Source organism: Solanum pennellii, chromosome 1 (assembly GCF_001406875.1).
Source record: "Solanum pennellii chromosome 1, SPENNV200".
In the NCBI taxonomy this organism is placed as follows: Eukaryota; Viridiplantae; Streptophyta; class Magnoliopsida; order Solanales; family Solanaceae; genus Solanum; species Solanum pennellii.
In genome coordinates this window covers 100,875,640-100,885,615 of record NC_028637.1, presented here as the reverse complement: position 1 = coordinate 100,885,615, position 9,976 = coordinate 100,875,640, and the positions used below count along the sequence as shown (strand labels likewise).

Here is a 9,976-nt window from a genome sequence, read left to right as displayed (position 1 = left end):
GATTCTTGTGCCTGGTATTTTTAAGGGAGGGGATTATAATAACATTATATGGGGTGTTGAAACTTTATATTGGGATAAAGTGATGATTGATATGAATATTGTATATGAGTATAGTGATAATTAAAAGTAGAAATTTTACTTTAAAAATAGATAATAAATAATAATAAATGATTTTTTTTTATAATATTTTTTTGTATATGTATAAATAAAGAAAGAATACATCGACGAGGGGGTGTTAGGTTGACTAGGGTTGGGCACTTATATATGAAGACAAAAAGCAAACCTCACCCCATTAATTGTCTCTCTCCAACGCCAGCCAGGTGTTAGCGTTTCGAGGAGGAGAAGACATCAAAGCACTTCTCCTTCAATCAATTCTACAGATTTGTAGCCCTAGATCAATCCGTAGGGCTTTGATTGGGTTCTTTCTGATCGGAGGATAAGCGAACCGGATCAACGATGTTCTTGGTAGATTGGTTCTATGGAATTCTGGCAACCCTTGGTTTATGGCAGAAGGAGGCGAAGATCTTGTTTTTGGGTCTCGATAATGCCGGAAAGACCACCTTGCTCCATATGTTGAAAGATGAGGTCTCTTACCGTTTTCTCTATGTGTTAGTTTAATTTTTTAATTTACATGTGATTATTTGTATGAGAATCGATTTTCAGAATTCTCCAATTTTTCACCTGAAATTGAATATTCCTTGATGTGGCTTTATGGGGAAAGAGTTAAAAGTTTGATTAATTTGTAAAGGCCTGTTTTTTCTGCTATTGGTTACTTGTAATCTCGAATCTGAGATTGAGGTTTATTGAATTGTGGCAGAGGTTGGTTCAACATCAGCCAACACAATACCCAACGTCAGAGGAGCTTAGTATTGGAAAGATCAAGTTCAAAGCATTTGACTTGGGTGGTCATCAGATTGCTCGCCGTGTTTGGAAAGATTATTATGCTAAGGTGTGTTGCTATTTCTTTCTCTTCTTGTGTTAATTTAGATATTTGACTTGCGAACAGTGTACTATTTGTTTTTTGGGTGGTATTTATTGGTTGGTACCTGGCTGGGATTCTGTTAAGCAGTGGTGCTCTTTGATTCCGCACTTGCTAAGTTATCATTTTTACTGGAATATGCCATTAGTGTTTGTGTGTTAAGATTTATGTAGTGATGATGGTTAACATAGTCTTAAAATTGACAAGTTGATTGTGTTTTCATCTATTTAGTACGCTACAGGTTGTTATGCGTACTCATGAACTGCTCTTTGTTTCCAGGGAAATAGTATTACTCTAGCTGCTCAATCTTCATTCCTGATTTCTATTTTTGAGGATTTTGAAATGTTCACGATGTTTTACAAGAAGTCATGATATCAATATAGATGTCCTCAATATGTATTAAGTAGTTCTCCAATCTTCTTGCAAAGAATACTTTAGCTAATATAAATTTAAATTCAGGTAACTCAAGTTGTTAATTTGATATTCATGTATTATTACAAGTACAATGTTTATTAACTTTTTTTTTCTAGGTCGTTGTTTATTGCCTTCATAATCCCAAATGAACTTCCATCTGTTTATTTGATTCATGGGAGGCATATATTGATATTGGGAGTTCGCTGATAGCACCTTTCTTTTTTCCAGGGGGTGTTTCAATAGTACCTCTTCATACACACAAATTTGTCTTTGTTGATGCATAGCTTCATTTAGGAAGTTCTTTACCAATCTTTATATGGATAAGATAGGTATAATAGATCTTGTGGTTTTTAGGTTTTAGCCACCTAAAGAGCAGATTTTGACTGGCTGCAGCCATTTTATCTGCAATGTGTAAAGAAGTTCTGGTGTAGAATATAGACGTGAAAAATTACTCTTCCGGGTTGCTTTCTGTTCTGCTTTCTTACTATTCTCTTCAAAATAATTAGCTTAATCTCTTTTATCCATGTCGGAACAAAGTTAGCTCTATTTCTTGTTTAAATCTCTTATATAAAATTTCACTAATTTGTTCCATTGTTGTTATTGGTACCATTCTCAGAATTGACATTTACTGATTTAAGATGGAAGAGAAATTATGTAATTGAAGAATAACTTTTCTGATGTAGTATCAGTTTTTATGTGAGACAGCCAAGTATGTACTATTTCACTGTTTTGCAATGATGTACTTTTGAAGCTTGTCAAACGGGCATATCTAATAAAGACATTCAACAGAAACAGCAGAGAGGGAATCACAGATGCAATTCCTTTGTTAATGACCCTTATTCATACTTGTTTTCTGGAACTAGATTTTTGTCAGATCTGATCTTAAGTTAGTTAGTTTTTAGACTTCTAAAAAATGCATGGCATACATGACTCCATATGAAATAATGTTTGCTAGTCCTAAGGCATTTGCCTGCAAAATCTAGAATTAGAAAATGGAAATTTGATCATGTATCTTCTCTATGAAATACAAAGTGCTACTTGACAATTTTCTGGTGTTGTGCTTATTGTAACAAAGGTGGATGCTGTTGTATACTTGGTGGATTCCTATGACAAAGAAAGGTTTGCTGAGTCTAAGAAAGAGCTGGATGCTCTCCTCTCTGACGAGTCCTTGGCCACTGTGCCATTTCTTATATTGGGTAACAAGATAGACATTCCTTATGCTGCCTCTGAAGACGAACTGCGTTACCATTTGGGGCTAACAGGCGTCACCACTGGCAAGGGGAAGGTAAACCTGGCAGAATCCAATGTCCGTCCACTTGAGGTGTTCATGTGCAGCATAGTCCGCAAAATGGGTTATGGGGAAGGCTTCAGGTGGATGTCTCAGTACATCAAGTAATCAAGTCTAGGGAGAGTGAGATTTGTTGCTGTTTTAAGTCTTGTTTTTGTACTGGATAAGTTGAAGATGTCTGTTTATCTCTATGGGTTAAAATAGTTTCTGTTTTTCCCCAGGTTTTCAGTGAAACAGCTAAAAACAGTGTTCTATTATATATGTCTAGTCTACATTTTTCTTTTCATTCATAGTTGTTAAGTGTTCTAGTTTGTTCCTTCCCAATGATTGGATATAAAAGTTGATCAGTGTGGGGGTAGTTCACTGCTATGTACTACTACAAGTGCAGCATTCTGCCTAAACATACGAAAGTTTTAACGTAGTTTATTTGTATATATGGGTTGGGAATAAGTAATTAAGCCCATATCCTATCCTCATCACAAGATACTTGTATTGTTTACTTTTCTTCTTCTACGGTGATGCAAAAGAATTGAGATTCTGGTACGTAGTGTTAGAAAGTCGCCTACATTCGAGAGGGAGAAGGTGATGCAAAAAGGATTGAGATTTTGGTACGTGATGTTTGTAAGTAGCTTACATTCGAGAGAGATGGACAAGGATTAGTTTGTACGATCTAAACCCTATTCCTTCGTTAAGAGTTATCTAACCTCTCTTGTCTTGCTATTATAGCTCTAAGGAGAGGGACTTTGCCTCAATCCAACTCATTTGTCTTTTACTCTATTACACTAGGACGCATCCATCCCAAATAAATTACTCACCCAAAGATTTATAATGAAAAGTATGTGTATTTCTTCTATTTCATATTAATGTTTGCATGCTATTGAAACTGTGCATAGTGCTTGTGAAATGTCAGCTTATTGTTTTGTTAAATTCGATTTCTTATTGTACATAAGAAGAATAAACAGGGGATGTAGCTCAGATGGTAGAGCGCTCGCTTAGCATGCCAGAGGTACGGGGATCGATACCCCGCATCTCCATTTCTGCACTTATATTTTTAAAAAAAAGTTAATAAAACCTGCCACTAAAATTGTCCCAACAATAATAAATTATCTGTTAATGANCACTTATATTTTAAAAAAAAAGTTAATAAAACCTGCCACTAAAATTGTCCCAACAATAATAAATTATCTGTTAATGAGAAATAATCTAATGATATGAATTATAAATTTCATTTAATGGTTTATAGATATATATGTGTGATTGTTTGGCTCAATTTTTGTTTTTGAAATTCCCAAATCATAAACTTTGGAGAATTTGGAGTTTCATCTCATGAGTTGAAATTGCATGTCTAAACGCCTACTAAATCTTTGTTACATCAATTGGAGAGAATTAGAACAACAAGGACTGGGAGATGGAACCTACACTTGGAAACGTGCACACCTAACACATTTTCCTTCTCTTCTACCCTATGTCTCTACACCTAACACATTTGCCACTATACTCACTTTCACTTATGAGTTCAGTTCACTTTCATATATTCAAAGGTCAAAATCCCTTAAATATGTTTCTTTCTCCCTGGGGATTCATTGATATAGTTGCAGAAAAGCAGATCAATTAGGAAGAGCCCTTCATTAAAGGGACCATATCTACCAGCAAGGAGCAAACACCCATAGTTTAAAGATGCAGCTAAGGGATTAGCCATATAATGAAGTCGAAAAATGATCAAACAATTGTGCTCTGTCCTGGCGCTTTTTTAATGCTATTTCCGCTCATCAATACTCTCACCTTTTCAACGTCTTCCCATTTTCCTCTATCAGCATAAATATTGGATAACAATACATAGTTACCCGAATTCCAAGGTTCAAGTTTAATAAGTTCCTTAAGCGCGTATTCAGCCAACTCTATTTCACCATGAGTGCGACAAGCACTAACCAATGCACCCCATATAGCTGCATTTGGTTCCATTGTCATGGTTTCCACTAGTTTATGAGCCTCCTTTAGACAGCCACCACGACCTAGAAGATCAACCATGCATCCATAATGCTCGATTGTTGGTTCTATACCATGATTAGCAATCATAGAATCAAACAAATCTCCCCCTCTGTGGACCAAACCTGCATGTGCACAACATGCTAAAGCACCCACATAAGTCGAATCGTTAGGTCTCACACCTTCATCTAACATCTTATCAAACAATTGTACACCCAATTCACCCTTCCCGTTAAAAGCACAGTTTGATATCGCAGCATTCCAAGAAACTACATTTTTTCTAGGCATGTCATTGAATATAGTAATCGCAGTCTCCAAATCACCAGATTTTCCAAAGAAATCAACCAATGCATTGCCAACGGATACGAGATTGGGATAGAGGCCTTCAGACTTAGCATAAGAATGAATCCACCTTCCCAAATCAAGTTCTCCTAATTGAGCACAAACAGGCAACACAGTAACAACAGTAGCTTCATCAGGCTCAAAACCAACATTCCTCATCTCATGGTAAAGTGCCAAAGCCTCCTTCTCCCTCCCATTTTGCGCTAACAACGAAATCATCAAATTCCAAGAAACAACAGTCCTCTCACCCATTTGCCTAAACAGACCAAGTCCCATATCCACATTTCCACTTTGAGAATAACCCTTAACCATCAAATTCCAAATAATGACATCTCTGTGAGGCATTTCATCAAACACCTTCTTCGCATCCGTCATCCTCCCACAACCAGAGTACAGCTCGACAATCCCAATCCTTATCGACCCAAATCTGCCAAACCCAAGTGCAAGAACATGCTTATGCACTCCTTGCCCCAGTTCCAAATCCTCAAGATTAGCACAAGCCTTGAGCAAAGGGGCGAAAGTGAACTCATCAGGCCAAATGCCACGTCGTTTCATAGTGGAAAAGAAGACGACAGAATTTTGATAAGGGCCACATAAAGAGTAACCTTTGATCATGGAATTGAAGAGGAAGATGCTGGGATTCTGGAAGTGTTGAAATATGATGGATGCATAACGCATTCTGTTAAGAGAACCGCAGATGGAAACGAAGTGGGAGATGAGCTGGTTAGAGTGGTGAAGGTGGTGGCGAAGGATGTGGGCATGGATTTGAGTGAGTTGGGTTCGAGTTTTTTGGCCGTGGAGCAGCCGGAGAATCCTCCGCTCAACCTCTCGGCTCCCTCTGTTCATATGAAGAAGAAGAAGAAGAAGAAGCACAGATAATGAAACAGTAAAGTAGGATTTAACCTTTAATGGGAAATACTTTGTTTACAAAGAGGCTAGTTTGGAATTCAAATAACAAATCAAATTATTTTTATCAAATTTTTAAAATTATAAATTAAATTAAATTAATAAAATTTGGATTCTTTTAGGAGGGTTTGGGTTTTTCTCAAATGTATAATTAATATATGTTCTAAATATGATTTAAGTGATGATACTATAATATTCAACAAAAATAATAATGAAATTGCATAAATTGTAAACTAAAATGTTAAAATGAAAATAATCACAATCTCTTTATAAATACAAAATCATGTTAAAATAAGTCTAATTAAGTATTAATTACATGATTAAAATTAGGTTTTGCATTTTAAATGTATAAATCAATATAATATTAAGGGAAAATGGTCAAAAATACCCTTCAACTTTGATTTATTGGTTGATTTTATTCTTACCGTTAAAATGAAGTTATTTATACCCTCAACGTTAACAAACTTGTCATATATACTCTTATATAGACGGAAATTCCAAATCAATAAAAATAACTCAATTTTAATTGAAACTATCCAATTATTCATTAGTCAAACCCGAACCGACCCATAACCAGTCTCTTCTCTTTCTCTCAACAACTTGAACAATGAATTCTTAATGCTCCATTAAAAAGGTTACCAGGATGTCTCAGGTAAGGATAACTCTCTTCGTTTTCTTTCTTTTCTTTATTAATTTTTCTATGATCCGACGAGTGCACGTTCCGTTCGTCTTACTCTTCCTCCGATTCCTCCAAACCGGCACAAATTGATTTGAACCGATGTTGTTGCCTGCTGATTACGAACATGATTTTCCGAGATAAAAAAAATTGAAATATTAGAGGTTTTGGTTCAAATCAATGATGAAAAATTAAAAGATTGAAAGTAGGGAATGTGAAAGAAAATATAGCGTAAAAGATGGGGTGGAACAGTAAGGCAGAAGGGTGTTGGCCTCTTGCTTTTTGATCGTCGGCGTTGCCAGAAAAAGATGTGAATGTACAGTTGTATTTGCCACCGTTGAGATCGCTGAAGAGTCGAGGGTTGTCGAAGTACAAGAAAACACCATCAAATACTCTAATGGTGTTTTCTCATTTTCATACCATCTATACAAAAACAATTTGTACCATGGCAGTAGCTTTTTTATTTCCTCTAATGGTGCTTTTTCATTTTTGTTGGTTTATGTATATTCAGTTGTACATGACTCTACAAAATCTCTGTTTTTTACCACATTCAGGAAGAAATCTTGAACCACATTGAGGAAGAAAGCTAGAACTTTGAAGTCTCAACAATATTATTTAGTTTAGTGGGTCGGGTCTAAATTAAAAGAAGGAACCAATTTTAAATGGTCAATTTGATTAAAATTGAGAATTTGGGGTCGATTTAGGATAACCGTTAGTTTGGAGGGTATATATGATAAGTTTGCTAACATTGAGGGTATAAATAACTTCATTTTAACGGTGGGGGTAAAGTTAACCAATAAATCAAAGTTGAGGGGTATATTCAACATTACTATCATTCTTAGTGTTGAATCAATTTTTTTATTAACGGTTATATTGATATGATTTTTATTAGAGTTACTAATATCTATGGACTATAATTTTTATTGGACTATTCTAAATTCCAAGTATCAAAAACTTCAAATGTTCAAATACCCCTTGTTATGAAAGTAGCTCATATATACCCCTATTTATAAACAAATGCCTCACATATACCCTTTTCCTCTAATGGAAATGAAAAAAAAAATTAATCTAATTTTTTATTATTTTAATATAAAAAATAAAATTCCATATGAGTAAATTTAATCCTCGTCAAACATATTTTTTTAACTTTTTTTTGTTTCAATAACTTATTTAGAATTATTATTTTGATAATCAAATTTATTTATGTTTCACTAATATTTTTGTTAAACTTATTGTAGATTATCAAAAAAATTTCTTCGAATACATTAAATTAAATTATAATATAGACAAAAAAAATAGTCCAAATTTTTTTCTTTTACACTAAGGAATGAAAGAAAAAAATAATAAGAATAAGAAACTCAAATAATTATAATAAAAGAATTCAAAAAATAATTTATGTATGAAAAAAAAATAAAAATATACCTTGAACTTTGATAGAAGAATCATATTTACCGCTAAATAACTTTTTTTAAAAAAAATTAAAAGTAAAAAAATATTAATTTAAAATTAATTTTTTAATTTCCGTTAAATGAAGGCTATATGTGAGCTTATTTTGTAACGGCAGTGGCATATGTGAGCCGTTTGTATAACAGTAAGGGTATATATGAGCCACTTTCATAATGAGGGGTATATCAGCTCCAAATGACAAAGTTGAAAAATATATCAGACCCTTTTCCTTTGAAATATATATACAATGTCAGATTAATTTGGTCTAGTATTGACTTTCCTTTAAAGTAAAATCAAATCAATCCAAGTATATTTGATTTTTTTAATATCAAACCAAGTCAAATCAAATTATTAATCTAATTTTTTCTCATTTAACTCGATTAACGGTTTGAATAAAAAAAATTCTATTTTATATACCGATGTAATGAAGTAGTACCATTGTGAAATGGACTCGAAATCACAATTGATATTAAAAGTAGAGTGTGCATCGATCGGTTTGGTTTTGCACTATTCGGTTTGAATTTTTTGATTTTTAATTTTATAAAAGAGTAACTCAATTCGATCCAAAATAAATTTGGTTCGATTTGATTTTCTTCTATTCGGTTAAGCTTTTTTTGGTTTGATTATTCGACTATGTCAATAATTAATCACATAACTAAAAGTAATAATATTTAATCCCTTAAATATACTTTCTAATATAAACCATAAGTAAAACTTGAAGCACAATACTTATAAATGTAACCAACATGAAAGGCAATAACCAAAAAGGGCCAAAAATGATTAACTCCAACTTAATTCTAAACGAGAAAATAATAATAATAATAATATATATAAATATATAAAGAAAAAAAATCAGTTTTTCTCGAGTTTTCGATTTCTATTTTTTAAAACCCGAAAATAAATTACAAAATCAAACAAAGTAATTTATTAATCCAAAATCAATTCGAAAGAATAAAAAAATAATCCAAATAAAAATTCGATTTGATTTGGTTTTGGTTATTCGATTTAATCCAAAAAGTGCATACCCCTAATGAAAGTCACCAATATCCGCTTATTTTTTTCTTTTCCTTTTCTAAATTAAATTTGGACTCGGATCTATTTTATTTAATAAAAATGGGATACTAAATAAATCCGCACATATATATATACCAAAAAAAGACTTGAGCGGAATGGTCAGACTAGGTGAATACAAAAAAACCCTAAATGATAGGGTTTTATGATTTTGTGCTCTCCGCCACTTCTTCTCCCTGTTCTCATCGCCTCTATGGAAATTTTCTCTTTTGTGCTCCAGAACCGTGGCTTCCTTCTCCTTCGATTTTAGGTGATCAACATTTTCTACCCGATGTTGATTGACATCTTGATACACTGATTTACCATAATAATAAATAGAGTCAGTGGTGACTCCGCCGTGGGAAGAGCCGCTTCCTTCTTGCTTGATAAGGGGGGCTTCCATTCACCAGCGCAGACTAAAAGTGCTCTCCGAACCGTGCTGGATAGTCACCCATCACACGGCTCTCAAACCCAACCTGTGGTGGATCCCGGGAGTTGATGAGATCAGCTTTCAAAGGTTCATTTTTTTAGCCCTTGCTTCTTTATTTTTTTCGTTTCTAAATTGATTCTTCTTTCTTATTTGAATGTGTAGTAAAAATTATTAAATATTGAGAGAAAATTTTAAGAAAATGGAATAAACTTAATATTGAGATTTATATGTAAAATCAAATTAATTTAGAATTGATGGAATAAACTTAATTCTATATTATTACAATATTGCATTTAAATAGTAAAATGCACTAGGTTGATGCATCAATTTCAAGATGCAAATAGGGTAGAAAATCCTAAAACTTCCACTAGCATTACTGGTGAAAGATAATTTAGAATCTCTTGTTATATGCATCCCTCAAATTTGGAACCTTCGATATATGAGATAGTAGCAGTTCTT

At 33.5% G+C, this 9,976-nt stretch overlaps 2 protein-coding genes and 2 non-coding genes across 4 annotated transcripts; 3 read left to right on the top strand and 1 right to left on the bottom strand.

Annotated features, from left to right (window-relative positions):
• The first annotated feature begins 248 nt into the window (after nucleotides 1–248).
• LOC107008006 (GTP-binding protein SAR1A-like) lies at nucleotides 249–3,102 on the top strand. The gene is made up of 3 exons (XM_015206892.2): nucleotides 249–585; nucleotides 818–949; nucleotides 2,469–3,102. Exons 1-3 carry the CDS (start codon nucleotides 457–459, stop codon nucleotides 2,787–2,789), a joined length of 582 nt encoding a protein of 193 aa, XP_015062378.1. The 5' UTR covers nucleotides 249–456; the 3' UTR covers nucleotides 2,790–3,102.
• LOC114075804 lies at nucleotides 1,532–1,653 on the top strand. Its single transcript, XR_003576192.1, has one exon. It is a non-coding gene; the product is annotated as a small nucleolar RNA snoR83 (small nucleolar RNA).
• Nucleotides 3,103–3,642: 540 nt separating the features above from the next.
• On the top strand, nucleotides 3,643–3,715 carry TRNAA-AGC. Its single transcript has one exon. It is a non-coding gene; the product is annotated as a tRNA-Ala (tRNA).
• A 264-nt stretch (nucleotides 3,716–3,979) lies between these two features.
• LOC107015352 (pentatricopeptide repeat-containing protein At1g09190) lies at nucleotides 3,980–5,935 on the bottom strand. The gene has a single exon (XM_015215602.2). The coding sequence runs from the start codon at nucleotides 5,853–5,855 to the stop codon at nucleotides 4,401–4,403; it is 1,455 nt and encodes a 484-aa protein (XP_015071088.1). The 5' UTR covers nucleotides 5,856–5,935; the 3' UTR covers nucleotides 3,980–4,400.
• Between the last annotated feature and the right edge of the window lie 4,041 nt (nucleotides 5,936–9,976).

Excerpts from the sequence above, each read along its gene's own strand:
- LOC107008006 (XM_015206892.2), top strand. The coding sequence starts at position 457 with ATGTTCTTGGTAGATTGGTTCTATGGAATTCTGGCAACCCTTGGTTTA. Across the intron at positions 586-817 it reads TCCATATGTTGAAAGATGAG|AGGTTGGTTCAACATCAGCC; the intron begins GTCTCTTACCGT and ends GAATTGTGGCAG. Across the intron at positions 950-2,468 it reads GGAAAGATTATTATGCTAAG|GTGGATGCTGTTGTATACTT; the intron begins GTGTGTTGCTAT and ends ATTGTAACAAAG.
- LOC107015352 (XM_015215602.2), bottom strand. The coding sequence starts at position 5,855 with ATGAACAGAGGGAGCCGAGAGGTTGAGCGGAGGATTCTCCGGCTGCTC.